This window comes from Dreissena polymorpha, chromosome 4 (genome assembly GCF_020536995.1).
Source record: "Dreissena polymorpha isolate Duluth1 chromosome 4, UMN_Dpol_1.0, whole genome shotgun sequence".
Lineage (NCBI taxonomy): Eukaryota > Metazoa > Mollusca > Bivalvia > Myida > Dreissenidae > Dreissena > Dreissena polymorpha.
In genome coordinates, this window is record NC_068358.1 from 128,998,231 (window position 1) to 129,016,951 (window position 18,721).

General features: G+C 36.4%; 1 protein-coding gene across 5 annotated transcripts in view; it reads left to right on the top strand.

Moving 5' to 3' along the window:
- Positions 1–18,316, top strand: part of LOC127876455 (heterogeneous nuclear ribonucleoprotein K-like) — a 54,539-nt gene extending 36,223 nt beyond the window's left edge. Inside the window, exons 6-18 of one of the 5 annotated variants that reach the window (XR_008047870.1) lie at positions 1,941–2,022; positions 3,360–3,473; positions 5,750–5,878; positions 6,495–6,727; positions 7,040–7,272; positions 9,438–9,573; positions 10,024–10,154; positions 11,470–11,543; positions 12,389–12,558; positions 14,173–14,219; positions 14,416–14,455; positions 17,087–17,127; positions 17,522–18,316. Coding sequence is in view for 4 of the 5 variants with exons in the window: in XM_052421750.1 (XP_052277710.1) it covers positions 1,941–2,022; positions 3,360–3,473; positions 5,750–5,878; positions 6,495–6,727; positions 7,040–7,272; positions 9,438–9,573; positions 10,024–10,154; positions 11,470–11,543; positions 12,389–12,558; positions 17,087–17,127; positions 17,522–17,526 (1,348 nt within the window). In the remaining variant the exon portion in view is untranslated. Of the gene's footprint in view, positions 1–1,940; positions 2,023–3,359; positions 3,474–5,749; positions 5,879–6,494; positions 6,728–7,039; positions 7,273–9,437; positions 9,574–10,023; positions 10,155–11,465; positions 11,544–12,388; positions 12,559–14,172; positions 14,220–14,415; positions 14,456–17,086; positions 17,128–17,521 lie in introns of all 5 variants that reach the window. The other 4 variants (XM_052421751.1, XM_052421750.1, XM_052421754.1 and 1 more) reach the window with 4 other exon arrangements.
- Positions 18,317–18,721: the final 405 nt, after the last annotated feature.

The following is an 18,721-nucleotide window of genomic DNA, read 5'->3' on the forward strand; positions in this document are numbered from 1 at the left end:
GCTTGCAGAATTCTGAGTAATAATTAACCAGTACTAATGAAGCTATCGAATTAGAAAAGCGTATTCCTGTTTTGGAAAATATGTTGACATCAATAATAATTGGCATGAACCAACAAGAGAGGCAACCTGTGACACTACAAATGGGCAGTAAACAAAAAGTTGCACTTTATTATCTCGCTTTACATGGATAAAAAGTCGGAAATCATCCAATTAAGAAAGTCGAGACACTATTCTTTCAGAACATTCAATGCCATGTTTTATGCAACCTATTTAGAAAAAAAATTGTTAACTCAACGTTTGGAATATCTTTTTTGTGGTTATAGACAGTGTTCGTGGCTGAAATCAATTAAATATTACTTATAAATCATTTATGTATTGGTATTCAACAAGAAAGTGGTAGAATATTTGTGGAAAACTTAAGAATTTTGATTAAAACTTGTATCTGCTGCAATTTTACAAGTGGTTGAGGAAATTACCAATCGCACAGATGTATTGACACACATATGCCAAAGGACAGAATAGCTCTCATATTTCAAGTTTATCAGCCTTGAAATCATCAGTTAATCAAATGAGAATTAGAATCATGCATTTATAGACCAGTAATATTCAGTTACACCAAAATCTTTGGGCGCAACCATCTATTTTGCAGAAAACCGCAACATCTTATTTTCAGTAACCAACTATCTGTAATTTCCATAACTACTTGGACAATTTCAGCAGAATAAACAACATAACTATAATTTTTTTAGAAAAGTTGAGCATGTCTGTTTTATCATAGCACCAGTTTTTTTATTAAAATTCATAACCCAAAGTTCATAACCCATTGTTGCCAAAAAAATCATTAAAAATAGACTTTTCAAAGTTATCCATTGAAACAAACAGAAAATGCTTTTTTAATTCCTATATATTATTTCTGAGCTTATTTGTCATCAATTACTTGCTTTATGCTATAATAATGGATATTTGAACTAGGAAGCATATCCAAACTCTTCCAACCAATGCCTGTTAACCACAATTTTCATTGTCATTTGCAATTTAATCCTCTGGAGCACTGATTTTAGGGGGGAAACTCTACATACCCAAATACTCCAAAAAACATAAAATTCCATTTGGGCCGTCCATGTTGGCCATGTTTAATTTTTGTTTGGTTCCCATTCTCCAAGAACCATTTTCAGGATTTGAATCTCCAAATTTCAAGTTCAGACACTCACAAAAACATTTTCAGGTTCTGAATTTCCAAAAACCATTATGGGGTTCTAAATCTCAAAAAAACAATTTTGGGTTCCTTATGTTAGAAAACCATTTTTGGGTTCCCAATCTCCGAAAAACCTTTTTTGGTTCCAAATATCCAGAAAACCTGTTAGTTTTTTTAATCTCCAAAAAAACGTTTTCGTGTTCCGAACCTCCCAAAACCTGTTCATTAATAACCTCTATTGCTTTATGCATTTCCAATTCAAATATGCATGTATTTGGAAGATGGGGGTGGGGTGTGGAACGCAATATGTATTACCCAGTTCTCAAGGCAGAAAATGCTTCAACACAAACCCACTATCCAGTATACTGCCAATATGGTGCCATTCTTCAATTGAACATATGTTACCAGTAATGTTATTTGCCACTTGATTCGTTTTAGATTTTGTTATGTAATATTCTCCAAAATGCTCTCGTACGTCTTATTGACCCGTTTCAAAATATTACAAGTCAATTGTTATTAAAAAGAAATCAGAGCAATAAATAATAATACATTGTGTAAGAAATAATAGTTAATTGCTTTTGACCAAATTTTAAAACTCCATTCTCTTATGCCCGCAGCCGCGCCAAATTTCATGTGGGTAAAAATACCTTTTTTTGTTTGCCATGACACCCAGCTCTCTTGACCCTTGTCCAGCCCCTAGCCATGTTGACCACAGTTTGACCTTTGACCTCTGGTTGATTTCTAGGATTCTGACGATCAGCGCTGAGTTGGGTACAGCCTTGGATTGCTTGGAGGACGTGATCCCCACACTGGAGGAGGTAACGGATGTACGCAACTAGACACAATAAATACTTGGAGACCCGTTCTGGGAAAACTGGGCTTAATGCATGTGCGTTAACCCTTTCAGTGCGGGAACCGAATTTTAAAAGGCCTTTGCAAACAGTTTGGATCCAGATGAGACGCCACAGAATGTGATGTCTCATCAGGATCCAAACTGTTTGCTATTCTGATAGTATTCTTTGAAAAAAAATCAAAGAAAATGCTTATTTTAGAAATTCAGCAGACGACATTTTTGCAGACGACAAATTTCCCAGCATGCAAAGGGTTAAGTATGCGCAATATCTGCCCTAACTGAATTTTCTTTAAGGAGAGAATTGCATTAAACAAAAAAATACAAATACAAACAGAAAGTATTGTCCATGATTAGCATGTGAAAACTGCACAGGCTTTTCTGCGATAACACTTCAGGCACATGCATTAAACACAGATTTTTCAGAACGAGGCTCATTTTAGGGGTAAGTGGGAAACTAATTATCATACTGTTTCTTACCACAAATTTTGGAATAAGGCAAGGCCTTTTAGGATTGAGTAAATTGCATTGTTTGAACTAAAATTGGGATTTTTTTGCAAGACACTATACAATTGAGAATAATAGTGCTTTCAATATCATACTTTCTAAGATTCAAATCATAGATGAACAGTTATTTCGAATGAAAAAAAAAAGAAGAAAAAAACGCTAAAATTGCTAACTTAAGCCAGTTTTGTAATTTGGGGGGGAAAAAAACATTTTGAGATTGGGAAAGGCGCAAAATTTTGACCATAAAACAAGGCTCTATCTGCTTACTGTTCCTATATTACATACAAATGTTTTGTGCTGAACTTCCAGCATAAAGCATATTATTATTGAAATAAACTTTTTCTAAGTCTGAAAATGCTGCTAGCCTTCTTCACAAAATCTTCACAAGCATAGTCCAGTGTTTACACATTTCGAAATACAAAAATAAGGAATTGTTGCAATATTTCTAATTGTCGCAATAGATGTATTTTATGTGTTCAAATTAAGGATTCCCTATGTCTAAGTTGTTCAATGGATATTGTGCCTATGTTGGGGTTTGGATTTTCACCTGGGAGCATTCTCAAACTCCAAAACCACCAAGTACAGAAGGAAGCTTCAATAAATTGAGCCCCTTCCTGGGAAAACTGGGCTTAATGCATGTGCATAAAGTGTCCTTCCACATGAGCCTGTGCAGCGTGCACAGGCTTAACAGGGATGACATTTTCTGTCTAAACTTTAAGCAAATGCATTAAGCCCAGTTTTCCCAGAACAAGGCTATATTTGTCTTTTAATGCTGCCCAATTTTCATAATGAATTTGTTGTCCACAGTACCAGAACATGCAGGGGAATGACTTTCAATGTGAGATTCGCATGTTGGTCCATCAGAGCCAGGCTGGCTGTGTGATCGGACGCGCAGGCTTCAAGATCAAGGAGCTCAGGGAGGTATGTGTAAAGCGCTTCTGTTAATGGTCGTCCGGGCGTAAATTATGCTTAAAAATCAGCAGTCAAACGTCGGTTTTGCAAATGGTGGAAGTCACTTGGACGTCCAATAATCGGCATAATTACTGTTTTCTAATACACAGATTTTACAAGTCACACCAGTAAATCTGGTCATTCACTCTGTTATCTCCGGGTGTTATGCCAAAAACGCCACATGGGGTAATAGATAATCCACTGATAAGAGATAGCATGACATGCATGTCTAATAATTAAGTCACATTACATAATCATCTATGATGACACAGATGCATCACGAGGATTTCTCAGTTATTTTTCCAGTCATTAAAATGTGATGTTAAGCGTACAGTAAATAAAGAGAATGCGTAATTGATGCACACAATGAGAAAGTATTGACCCATTGAAACTTAAGAAAAATTACGTAAATTTACAAGAAATAAATTAAATTAAAGTCACTCGTTTATTGGTCGTTATAACAAAATATGAACAGTGATTGATGCTCGCACATCGCCTCACCTGATTTACACATATTAAATGGGAATTCACCCATCCCACATTAAGTTTGCATATGCAATTGCGTAAAATGGAGAACGTTTGTGTTTATAAAATTCTTAAAGACGGTGTCAATATTGGTCATAGTTTGGTTTTGAACATAGAAATGGTAATTTTACTGGATTATAGGGTAATGGATAGAGTTGGATCATGTATGTATCCAGCAATTAACACATAGTGTAGTTTACTAAAATATTCATGGAAATAAAATTGGGACTTAACATCTGGTACGTCTAAAACTGAAGGCTTGGAAGTCAGGAATTGCAACTTTTTAAAGCTAGTGGAAGCGTTGATGTGTAGTCATGGTAAAAATGTGTTACCATGGATTTGGATGTTTATATCAACATGGAAACTATATGTATGTGCAGTCCATACATGCCATACGTCCCGGATTGTCCGGGACAGTCCCGGAAATGAAGAACTTGTCCCGCTGTCCCGGAAATCTGTCAAATGTCCCGCAATTTACAAAATCCATATATACATGTACCTTATCTTAGGCTTAACTGCACCTCGAATCTGTTTATATCTGCAGCGTCTCCATGACAATGCCTACCCGAATAGGCAGACTACGCTACGTGTCAAAATCGATCAATTAACAGGGGTCCTGTTATCATATCGATTGTCTCACGTTCGCGGTCAAACCGAAAAGGCGGCATTGTTTAATGTGGTTGTAAATTGACTTTAATCTACTACGTCATTATTTCCCGCTGCGTAAGGGAAAAGGATAGTTGTTCACACATCTAGAGTCCAACATCACTGAGTAAAAAATTAAAAGCAGTTTATGTTCGCACGTTTAACCGACAAAGAAGTTGAGTAAAAAAGTAAGCATATAAAAACGTCATCCTCACTAGATTTCTCATTGTCTTGTTCTAAACCCACAGTAAACATAACGTTAAAACAATTAAGTGAATTTGAATTGCGTTCGGCATGTCAAAACGCCCAGCAGATTCACCGGTCTCAATAACAATAACGCAGTGACGTCACCATCTGTGTTTAGAACGCTTACACTGAAAACACGTGGCTTGTATCTAGTAACGGAAGTAGTAATGTTTTATTTGACGTTAATAGATCAAGTGTATTTCGGATAGGCTTTCGAACTTTTGCAATTAACGATGCGAAACAAAAAAAAAACGTACCAAAAATGCATATGTCTATAAATATCGCTACATTTTATACATGTCCCGGAAAATCGGCAAAAGTCCCGGACAATTTAACTCAATGTCCCGGAATTGGTCTGAAAAATTATGGCATGTATGGTGCAGTCATATGGACATTATGTACTGGTTTGTGTCACTCAGTGTATATGCAACATGGTGATTGCCATATTTCTATAGTTGAAAAAATTGAAAAAACACTTGTTTATTGTTTATCTAGCTAATCAACATGTACAGATTATTAACTTTCACAAGATTGAGCTGATAAAACAATAGCAAGATGGAAGCTTATAAAGAAAACAATAAGTGTTACATTCACAAACTGCCTTTTCAGACAAATAATCTTGCTCTGGTAAAATAGGGTATGATCCATGTGCGTTAAATGTTGGGACTGCACTGTCTGCTTGATTGGTATCTTTATATTAAAAAGTCTCTTCTCAGTAAATATCCAGTTAATGCGGAAAAGTTTGTCTCCGATTAGCCTGTGCACTTTTGTACATGCATTAAGCCCTGTTTTCCGAGATGAATTGTTACATTTTGGTACATGTATTACAGCAAACAGGCACGAACATCAAGGTGTACTCCCAGTGCTGTCCTGGCTCCACTGAGCGTGTCGTAGCCATAGGCGGCAAACCAAAGTCCGTCGTCAACTGCATTGACACCATCTATGAACTGCTAGAGACAGTGAGTGACACTTAGGAAAGCCCTGTGGGCATAGATGAAAATAATCATGAGTAGTGTTGTTTTTGTTTTGCTCAGATTCTGGGCCAAAATATCAAAAAGTATATTTTTTCCAAACTCAGACACATACCATTTACCTATTGCATAGTAGTGATTGAGTTGTTTTATTTTTGGTCAATTATTTTGCCAAAATTTGGAACAATCCAAAGCTCAAAAGTTTTGTTTCCAAATGACTGCCTTAATGTCCTTAATTAAGCTTTAAAAAAAATGTGTTGAGAAACATGTTATAAATAGTTCCGTGCATCCCCATATCCAGCTCTATCAGTTGAACCTTTTCAATTATAATGTTAAAAAACGTTCACAATTTCTCAATTTTATAGTATTTGTAGGCAATTTTATTCAAAACAACACAATTTGTTCCAATCCAAAGAGGCCTGGCCCTTTCTTCTAAATCAGTAAAAAAAAACTCACTAACCAACTAATCAGGTAAATCATTGAAATTGTTTATCCAAAGTTGTATCATGATAACAGACTATAGGCAGGTTAAACTTGTACATGTGATTTAAAAAAAAAGATTAATAGAAGTTCAAACAACATGTGAGTTTGATTTATACGTCAGGCACCGCCAAAAGGCCCAAACCAGTTTTACGACCCCAACAACTTTGACGAGATGTTCTGCAACGAGTATGGGGGCTACTCAATGGCTGATGGTCTCCGTGGAGCGAAGGGCGGCCGTGGTGGTGGTGGAGGTGGTAGAGGGGGGCCACGTGGCGGTGGAGGCTTTGGTGGTGGTGGACGTGGCGGGGGATTTGACGGCCCTAGAGGTGGCGGTGGAATGGGAGGTCGGGGCGGGTATGTGCTCAACTTCAGAATTATAATCTTGTCTTTGTGTTTAGTATTTGTATATTAAAACAACAAATAAACAATCTGTGTCTAGTCCTACTTTCAGCTGATTTAACTTGTCAAAGCCTTTATGAGTTATTATACACTTTCCAGGAGAGTTAATAAAATCACACCCCTGTTGAATGCTAAGTTTTGTCACATTTGTAATTTAAGTTTGAAGTTGAAAATGGTCCAGGCCCCTCAGAAAATATGGCTGCAAAGTATTGATGCCGATTTCTTTACTTTGTAAACTCTGACCAGATTGGACATGTTTGTTTGCAGGCGCGGAGGTGCTCCCCGTGGAGGTATGGGAGACATGGGCGGGCGAGGTGGAGGTCGTGGTGGGATGGGCGGCGGAGGGTTTGGTGGGCGAGGCGGAGGCAACCTTGGCGGTGGTGCGATGGGCGGTGGTGGTGTGATGGGAGGCGGTGGGGCGATGGGAGGAGGTGGGGGAAACTTCGGCGGCAGCCAGATGGCCAGCCTTGGTGGCGGCATGGGAGGTGGGATGGGAGGAGGTGAGTACAAGGGGATAGGGTTGGTTTCAGTTCATTTGTTAGCCGGATTTTTTTCGAAAAAATCTCGGCTTATAGATTGATGTTGTCGGGCGGGCGGGGGGGGCGGGCGGGCGGGGTGGCGGCGTGCTCAAAAATGTTAAAGTTCTTATTTCATGGTATAACTTTGGTATGCTTGGACCTAGAGTCTTCAAACTTGACATGAAGGTTGGCCAGGATTAACAGATGACCACTGGTCATTTCAAGGTCATTCATTTGAAGGTCAAGGTCACTGTGACCTTCAATATAAAAAATGTTAAAGTTCTTATAACTTTGGTATGCTTGGACCTAGAGTCTTGAAACTTGACATGAAGGTTGGCCATAACTAGTTAGTAACCACTGGTCATTTCAAGGTCATTCATTTGAAGGTCAAGGTCACTGTGACCTTGAATGTAAAAATGTTAAAGTTCTTATTTCATGGTATAACTTTGGTATGCTTGGACCTAGAGTCTTCAAACTTGACATGAAGGTTGGCCAGGATTAACAGATGACCACTGGTCATTTCAAGGTCATTCATTTGAAGGTGAAGGTCACTGTGACCTTCAATATAAAAATGTTAAAGTTGTTATAACTTTGGTATGCTTGGACCTAGAGTCTTGAAACTTGACATGAAGGTTGGCCAGAACTAGTAAGTAACCACTGGACATTTCAAGGTCATTCATTTGAAGGTCAAGGTCACTGTGACCTTGAATGTAAAAATGTTAAAGTTGTTATAACTTTGGTATGCTTGGACCTAGAGTCTTGAAACTTGACATGAAGGTTGGCCAGAACTAGTAAGTAACCACTGGACATTTCAAGGTCATTCATTTGAAGGTCAAGGTCACTGTGACCTTGAATGTAAAAATGTTAAAAGTTCTTATTTCATGTTATTACTTTGGTATGCTTGTACCTAGAGTCTTCAAACTTGAAATAAAGATTGGCCAGTACTAGAAGATGACCACTGGTCATTTCAATGTCATTCATTTGAAGGTCAAGGTCACTGTGACCTTAAATGTTAAAATGTTAAAATTGTTATAACTTTGGTATGCTTGGACATAGAGTCTTCAAACTTGACATGAAGGTTTGCAAGCACACTTAGATGACCACTGGTCATTTCAAGGTCATTCATTCTAAGGTCAAGGTCACTGTGACCTTGAATGTAAAAATGTTAAAGTTCTTATAACTTTGGTAGGTAAAAATGTTAAAGTTCTTATTCCATGTTATAACTTTGGTATGCTTGTACCTAGAGTCTTCAAACTTGACATAAAGGTTGGCCAGTACTAGAAGATCAAACTTTCCTAATTGTCAATTCAAGTTCATATTTGTGACCTTAAATGTTATTGTTGTTCATGTATATGCATGCATTCAAAACATAACACAAGGTTTGCTCATGCCTTGAAAAGTACTTACATTTCATTTTGACCTTTGAACAATATTTCAGTAATTTAAGTATTGCATTGACAAAAACACGAAAGGTACTTTCCTGTCATTTAAATCAAAAATCCGGCTTCAATGCGGTCATCTCCGACCGCGGAACTCTTGTTTCGATATGGGTCTGGGTCCGTGAAAATAGGGTTTAATAAATTTGCGTGAAGTGTCCTTGTAGATCAGCTGCTCCGCACAGGCTAATCAGTTATGACACTTTCAGCTGTTATATGAAAAAATGTTGATAGGAAGTCTCTTTTAAATACAAAATCTTGTTTAAGGGGAATGCATTAAGCCCCCTATTCTTAGAACAAGGCTCATTGGTTTTAATAGGAATTAGCTGGGCACTGACCTTAATCGATTAATGTGTTAAATTCGGTTATGAGGAAAAATTAACAGTTTTCCTACTTCAATCAAGTAAAATAGATTAATTCTTTTATTGAAACAGAAATGCTGTTACGTTATCATTAGTTTGTGAAACTTCTTTAAAAAGAAATAATGAAAGAAGCATGCATTCCACAAAAAATCAGTGTTTGGGATTTTGAAACTTTGGTAAGCAAATTATGCATTATTGACTTTTATCAAGGATATTTATTGACTTATCAGTTTCAACTTTTCTTCTGAGTGAAATTAAACTAAGATCTTTGTGTCTCGATTTTTTTTTTATTCTTAAGTCTAAGAATGGGTTAGTGAATATGGGCTCAGATCTCTTGTTTCTTTCACAGGCATGGGAGGTAACATGGGAGGAAACCTAGGCGGAGGAATGGGAGGGCCGCCTGGCAGAGGTGGGATGGGTGGCAACTTCGGAGGTCGAGGAGGCGGAATGGGAGGCGTCCGTGGAGGAATGGGCGGAAACATGGGGTAGGTGTCAGACAAGGGCACTGTCTCGGAGTTTATTCTTTCTTTGCAATTTGTCTGTTAATGTGTTTTTCCGTAAATGTGAATTTTTCTGTTAATGTGAAACATAAGCTGTATTTGATGCAAGTAGCAAAATGAATTGTGATTGCCGAGTATATCAGTCACCAAATTGATAACCATTTGGCACCAACAACCTTTTTTACAAAAAAATTTAAACTTACATTATTGTTTTTATATTGAACATTCCCTTATCAGCCCATATCATAACTTGTCCAGCGATATTGTTAGGATTAAAAAAGATTGGTCCTAAGGATGCATATGCTTTTTTGTTTTTATAAGAAATAATGGTTGTAAAATATTTTAAGTAACAATTTATTTTGACATTAGAAAACTGCTTAACAGCAAATTTTGAGGATACAATTTCTGCAAATCCATGTTGTTGTATCGTTGCAGTAGAGGTGGTGGTAACATGGGTAACCAAGGCGGCTTCGGTGGTGGTAACCAGGGGGGCTTCGGAGAGGGGGGCTTCGGAGGTGACATGGGGGGAGGCGGCTTCCAGGATGACAACATGGTAAGGAAGGCAAGTCTTAGAGAACGGGTACCAACAACATGATCAGGTCTTGCGTTGCCGATTGCCAATGGCTACAAATAAGCAAAATTGGCTTAAGAACATTATATTTGGCTACAACGTTTTCTTCATTAACTCATACAACAGCCAAAAATAACAGTGATTTGTTGTTCGGTAAAAATGGGTTAGGAAATTTAGAGCCAGGGAAAGCCCTACATGATACATATATTTAACATTATTACTAGAATTGATGAGGCATAGATAAAAGTCTGCTTAGTCTTTATTATGTCACCATATTGCTTGCAAAAATTGTTGCATTTTACATTTTAAACTTAATGTAAAATAAAACTACTAAATGTCCATTTGCTTTTGTTTTTTCCTGGGAATTTTCTTCTGACAAATATTAATTTATTTTTTCCTTGTAATGATTATATTTTAATTGAGTAATGTGAAAGCATAAAAATTATGAGAGGCTGAAATTGGACCTTATTGTGCGCAAATTGTCTTGTATACGCAAAACAAATGTTGTCTTGGAAGAACATGGATCAGGAAAATTGTGACCAATAAAAGAAGTTAATGCCACTTGAGTCATTACTGGGTGTGTGGTTTTACCTCGTTAGTTACATTCATGATGTTTTGCCTTGTTAATAGTTACAAACGTGCATGATGTAAAAACATAATGTCTAAGACAGCTGGTTGTAAACTAGTCTTATTGTAGTGTAGATCGTTCTATTGAGAATGAAGTACATAGTTTGTGACGCATAATGTTGATTACTTCTAAACATGGACTGTTTTGTAAAATGTATTTCCTTTCTTCATTAAGTATTTAAACGCAAACTTTGTTCTGTTATGTCTTTTAATGAAATAGGTCATTGCCTTGTATTACTAAGTACAATAATGAAAAGTCTGTGCGTTAGGTCAATCTATTTCTTTGCTCATAGTATTGTATGACGGAGAACTATAATGCTTTATCAGGAATTGAGAGGACATGTTAATATCAAGATCAAACATTGGAGAAGAACTAAATAAAGAAGCATGGTATCAAGAAATCACAGTTGGTGATAATCAGAGAATAGTGACAGTAATTTGAACAGTTGGTGATAGTATTTTGAGTTTAAAAGTCATGAGAGTTAAACAGAATTTTGCAAAATTGTTAATTGTGTGCTCTAATAAAAAAAATCCTGTTCTGTTAATGCAAGGTAAAAGAATGATATATCTTTGTTTTGGATGGGTTCTGATCCTCTATTCAGAATTATGGATATTTCCTCTTGGACACAAATTTGCTTTGTGATCAGCTGGGTTACATTTTCATGGCCTGTGTTTGCAGGGAGGCATGGGTAACCAGGGCATGATGTTTGGAGGCAATGACCCCGTAACCAGCACCCAGGTCACCATCCCTAAGGATGTAAGTATACGAGTCCCGTTCTGGGAAAACTGGGCTCAATGCATGTGCTTTAAGTGTTGTCCCAGATTTTGCACAGGCTAATTTCAGAAGACACTTTCAGCATAAACTGAACTTTTGCTTAGAAGAGACTTTCTTTAAACTAAAAATATAAAATATTAAAAGTGGCAATGGTTGTCCCAGATTAGTTGGTGAGAACTGCACAGGCTAATCTGGGAAGAAACTTTGCCCACATGCACAAGGCTGGTTATCCAGAGCAAGGCTTATATAATATTTGACATGTTCTAATAATTAATCATCAGCAGTATTAAGCCTAAAGTGTAACTATACCACCCTACAAAGAACATTGTCTGATAGAAGTAATATGATTGTACAGCTGGACTTCGGTATCTAATAGTTGCCTAGAATGGATTTAGTTTGAAATAATCCACATAAAAGTTGCCTAGAATGGATTTAGTTTAAAATAATCCACATAAAACCCTGTCTGAAATATTCATTCTAAATATGTACCTTATCGTGAACAGCCATATAACTTGTTCTCCTGTATACATAAACCCCACTCAAAACCAGTGTTCAATCATTTAGTTAAAATCTACCGATACTCGATTAAAACCTTGTTAAGATCAGACCACAACATTATGAGCTTATTCTTGGAAAACTGGGCTAATGCATGTGCCTAAAGTGTTGTCCCTGATCAGCCTGTGTGGACTGCACAGGCTAGTCTGGGAAAACACTACACACGTGCATTAAGCACAGTTGTCAAAGAGCAAGGCTTTTAATATGTTTTTTCAACATGATTCCAATTTCAAACTTCTTTCAATTTAACATGTATGCATTCTCTGTGGCAGATGGCGGGCGCCATTATTGGCAAGGGTGGTTCCCGTATCATGGAGATCCGTCGTCAGTCTGACGCCCAGATTGTGATAGACGAGGCTCTGCCGGGCTCCAATGACCGCATCATCACCATCACGGGCACAGAGGAACAGATACAGAATGCCCAGTACCTGCTGCAGATGAGGTGGGGGCCTAGATTTTGTTAAGGGGCCATATTCACCTAACCTTACTTAGACTTAAGAATAAAGAGTAGACTTAGAACCCCAAAAATACTTCTACCATTTAATACATACATGCTGCTGCTTGTGATAATGTCCTTAACAGAATGTTTTACATGAAATACGATGTAGATTGAGGCAGTTAATGCTGAGTTTGACTCAAAATTATAGCACTTTTTTAATATTCAAATTTAAAAAGTATTCTTTTTTCTTACACTTAAGTCTTAGAATTATTGTTGAATACTAGCCCAAGTATAGGAATATGGCAAAAGAGTTTGTTTCATTTGATGCAGTATTATTTTTGCTTTACTGTTCACTGAACAGCTATACTACTTATCTAAATGTTTATGTCTGGGTAACACTCTTGTAAGATAAATGTCCAACATCTTACAAATTCTAATACAGTTATTCAATTTAAACTTCTAACATGTGTTTATCTGAGGTTACTAACCAAAGTCTTTTACTCTGACCTGCATTCAAACAGAATTATGCGTCTTTATGTATTCCTGTGACCTGCATTTAAGCAGAATAATGTCTTTCTTTGTTATTAGAAAATTTGCTATTTTAAAATGCCGCTATTCCATATCACAGTTTATAAAACAGGCATTCTATTAAAACTTTGCTATGTGTTTGGGGTCATTGTGTGAGATCACTTACCATGTTCCATAACCTTTACCTGCAATTTAGCAGAATCAAGCCCTACTATCAAAACGAGAATAGTCGAGCATGATGTCTTGTGATAGCTCTTGTTAATCATTTTAACATTTCACATTCTGGTATATGGACCAGTCTAGTAACTGGCAAATGGGTTTGCTTTTTTTCATTCAAGGTGTTAGAGATTTATTTTTTGTTCCTCTCATTTCTACATGATGCCATTTATTCTAAAAGACACAGCAAAATCCTTGTTTATAAAATGCTTATTAACAATGACAAGTCACATTTTGTTCATTTCAAAGTGAAATTCACACCACTGTTTTATCCTGCAACTTAGCAGTGGTATTCTCACTGCTGGTGGGAGGTTTAATATTTCTTATATGTATGAAATCTAATACAAGAACGTATCTAACAAACATTTTCTACAATGGTGATGTGTTCATATAGCAGATATAACACTGTCAGCTAGCACTTTCTTTACACTGTGTAAAAAATCTGAGCAGACATTTGATTGAAAACAGATCATGTAAAACAACACCTTTTCTAACAAACTGGAGAAAAGTGGTTGGCTGATGAAAGTCTGGCCTATTTGTACTTCATTTGGCTATTGACTAGAGATATTTAAAAAAAAGCTTTATAAATGTTAGAATGATTAACCCATTTATGCTTAGTGTCTAGAAAAAAGGCCTTGGCAAAGAGCGTAGACCCTGATGAGACGCCGCATGATGCAGCGTCTCATCAGGGTCTGCACTGTTTGCTTAAAGGAATTTCTGTAAGAAATATTCTAAAAATAGAAATAAATATACTAGACATACCTAATTTTGGAAATAAATTGATCCAATTTAGAAGGATGGGAGGGTCCACTAGGCATAAACTGGTTAAAACTGTGCTTTCCAATTCTGTAGCTATATGATATTTCCTTCTAGCGCAAGGGAACTTCAGGCTGGGGCAAGGGCCAAAAACCATTAGAGAAGTAAGTAACTTACTAAAAGTCTTATTCTAACCGCATAATCACTTGCTGCAAATACTGTTGCATTCTGTTTTGCTACTAAAATGAACATGAAATAAAACATAGTTCATAAACATTTAAATTATTTTTTTGATTTTATTGTTAACTTGTAACATTTTAGAAAACTCATTACATTTCAAGATTCATTTTCTGTACTCAGACAGTTCAAAGAAAGTGCTAGTTAAAATCCAATATTAAAGGTATTTTCTTCTTGCTGATTGCATGTGGGAACTAAGTAAGCTTTATTTTATTTTCTTCTGCATGTTCTTGCAAAATTGATTGTGGTTCTGTGCAATGGACATTTTTAAATACATAGTGTCACATTTGCAAATGAACATTTATGATCAGGTTATATTTGAACTCCTGAATTTTTTAAATATCCGGAGTTCTAAAGAAATTCTCTGGTAGTAATAAAAGGGAGCTGTGAAGGCATATTGATTGAACTAGGTCTTATCTGAAAAAGATTATTGTCTGAGAAATTGAGAGCATCAGATTACCAGCACAGAGTCATTTCATCCATCGTCTTCAAAGACTTTCATTAATGATTTTCTATTTCGTTAAAGGTTTTTAACTCTGCTACACATTTTATATACGGATGGCTCATTACAATGACTCTCAGGACAGGTGGAGGCTAATATAAAGCTACTCTGCATTCTCAGCATGGTGCTTTGGGATAATTGCGTGCTTTGTAACCCCTTGGAGAGGCTAACATCCAGCTACTCTTCATTCTCAGCATGGTGCTATGGGATCATTGCCTGCTTTGTAACCCCCTGGCCACAAACCCCGTGGAAGACTTGTGATTTTGTTGTTGTGCAGTTGAACTAGCAACAAAATACAGGCTTCCATGGGGCTGTGGTCTTTGCAGCTTGTACTAACCTCCTAGTGCATTTATCCTGGATAAGAATGCCAGAGCATGTAACCTGGACCAAGGGCTGCAATCCTGGCTAGACCATGGGACACATTTCTGGCTGGCTGCCAAGTGCATTTAACACGCATTATTTACACAACCTGCTTATAATACACTAACTGTAGGTCAGTTTTGCTAGTTAGACTTGTTAACATATTAATATGCAAGATTTTAATTTGTTTAATTAAGCATACTCTATAGAGTCTGAGAATAAACCATTATGTGCGCTAATTCTTATATGTATGTAAATAGCTTCATAATAAATGAGAGCTTTGCTCTGCAAAATCAGTGCTTAATGCATGTCCTTAAAGTGTCATCCCAGATTAGCCTGCTGAGTCCACTCAGGCTGAACAGGGACAACTTTCGATGCTTTTATTTTATTTTTTGTTGTAAGGAAATCTCTTCTCAGTAAAATTCCTCTTTGCAAAAAGTATCTTCTCTGATGAGATTATGCGGACTGCACAGGCTAATCTGGACCGACACTTTACTCACATGTATTAAAACCTTTTTTCCCAAAGTGAGGCTAAAATTAATGCTTTGATCTGTATATAAAGATTATGCCTCCACATTGCCATCTGTAAATAGCTAACGGCATGATAACTTTTCTAAACAGTATTGTATTACTAGAACAATGAAATTGTTATTTTTATGAAAAAGAGGATGCATGTCTTCCAATATATTTTTCTTCATACTGACTAGTACATGAAAATGTAAAAATGCATAAATGCACTTTAAATAAGAGAGAGATGAAGGGACTGTAGGAATGGAGGACAGCAACAGTTGGAAGAGATAATAAATTGATATGCAGGGAACGTTGGGCTCAAATGATATTGATGTGGAGTTTGTTTTGTTGGAAACATGGCTTTTTTATACCCTAGTTAAAAAATGTGCAGGGTAAATTTGAAGACTAAATTTGAAGTTTACATTTGGCAGGGTAAATTTTAACACTTCTAATTATTTAATTTTGAAGCACAGATGTATGTATAGGATACCAAAACCATGCCTACGGTAGTTATAGGTAACATGCCCTTATGATTTTTATTTTAAATATTTTGATTTTGAAATGGTATTTATTTATTTATTTAACCCTTTTCCACTTAGAAGCAAACTGAAAATGGCTATGTGCAAACAGCATAAAACCAGAACAGCCTGCAAGTAACTTGCATGCTGCTCAGGTTTTATACTGTTTGCTGCTCATCAGTATCTAAGGGTTGGAAATATAGCCTTTAAAGTTGAATCTAGTACGAAAAGTCTTTACTTAAATTCAACTTTCTTAGGGACCACAAATTTTTCAAAAATACCAATTTCAACTGAAAATGAACTGTTGAAATAATGTTCAAAAACATGATCATTTGTTTGTGAATATTACATTTGAAATCAGACTTCGGGTGTTCCTGATTCTAAGAACTCTACATGCTACATGAAAAGCAAATATTCAGTTCATAGCATTTGCATCTGATTGTGGATTTTCTGGGAAAACATTAGTTGGAAGTTTCTGACATAGAAGGACGGATTTGAAGTTACATGCTACATGGAAAAGAAAAATAAGGATTCTACAAATTATTCGCTACTCTTGGTGGACTTTGTGTGGAACTTGGAGAGTTAACGACTGTTGAGGGATCAATCTGAAGTCGGTAAACACAGGATTGCAGAGGAGACATGAAAATAAAGATGAGGAGGAATAAGGAGTCGCCATTTTGAAATGATTTCTAGCCTGTGGGATGCCACCAGAATAGGAAATGTTTGAGATCAGAAATCTTTATGACAGGAAATATTGCTTTGATGAAACAATATGCTGTGCTACTATTTCATCATTGTTTTAATGTTAATCCATCGTTGAAAGCAGTTTTTGCCCTTGTAATTTGTGCTACTTTGTTTAGTACCAGTTGTTGAGTAATTTTGTTATGTTTTTGTCTTATTTCAGCGTGAAGAAATTTGCTCCAAACAAACTTCAAAACTTGCAAGGTATGGGATATGAAATCGGGCGTTATAAACTTTGAAACAACTTGTGATATATTGCATGTGTGCCTTCGGGAATTTATGTTGATATTCACCTTCTGGTAATAGTACAAGTACTAAAAACACTTGAATTGAAACTTTTAAATGAAACATGCATTAAGGAAACAAACAAAAGTTTCAAGTCTTCAGATCTCACTGACTGTTGCTTGTAAAAATTACAATTTTACAAAAAGTAAGCCGATTATTATTTATATATCTTGCAAACATGTCAGTTTTGACATTTAAATTATTTAGTTTCTAATCGTGTTTTCGCATTGCCATAATCACTTGTTTAAAAGTAAGGTTTTGGTCAACATTTATTACTAACTAACTGGCAAGTTCACTTGTTTTCTTTTTCCAGTTTAGGCAGGGTGGTTGGATGATGACAGAGTGGCTAGAAGGGCAGCTGTATCCGTTTTCCTATAGTTCTCATTGGAGCCACTTCAATTTGCATCGACCATAGGACCCAAAACTTTGATTGTATATATAGTCATTTTATCACCTGTCAAAAGTGTTTCATTGTTCTGATGTGCTTCATTTTTATTCACTATTTCATAACACAAATCATTGTTTTATAAGATTGATTTTGAATATATTTTAATGTCGAAGATTTGTAATTCTTAGAACAATCTGTTTTGTTTTGCGTCCGTGAATTTCTGCAGAAGTATGGATTTGTTGTATGTTTGTAATTAACCTGATGTTTAGAGTTGATCCTTGTTTTTTATTAATAGATATGTTGACACTATATAAGGTAACAATATCAGGTTTACAACTTGCCACTTGGCACTCAACTTGGTAACGATAAGGTTCAACCCCAGGCATTCCATATTTTTTCCAACACCACAAGGCCAAGTGAAGACTGTGTCGTTAAATCCGAGCGTGAACTATTTGAGACCAGTGGTCATATGTTTGCACAAGTTTTTTTCATGGTGTTACCCAGGTATATTATTTATACCATATTTGATTGAACGCTTCAACCTACCTATCAAAGGTGTTTGTTACTGTTACATAACATTACTCTAGAATCAAGTTAAATATTACTAAGCCAATCTATTTTTAGTGAAACGGTAGAATTTAATCATGGGTGTTACTTATTGTCGAAAAAATAACTTTGTACAGATCATGTCATTATGTCTACAATAAAAGTAGCTCATCATGGTGAAAGTTGTAGTTTATTTATCCATGTTATGCTGATTTAATATTGGTTTGTGCAAACTCATTCATTTCCATTGCTCCTATAGTGTTTTTCCCAGGCCATTTTAGCGTGGCGAAAAGCCACGCCGCCCTCTCGGATCGCCACGCTGCCCTTTTCAAAGACAAATTTCGCCACGCGCCCTTTTTTTCAAAGGCAAATTTTGCCACGCGCCCTTATCGATAACATCTTTATTGCCTTACGATCTAACTTGGTCCGCAAAATCAGCTTCCTTGATTGTCTGTGACGCTCCGACTGCTTGATTTACTCGAGAGACGTCAACGTCTAATCGACTATATTTAATGAGCATATTTAATCTATAACAGTGCTCGATTTATAGGTAGGTCTTACTGACTGCTCCAAAGCTGT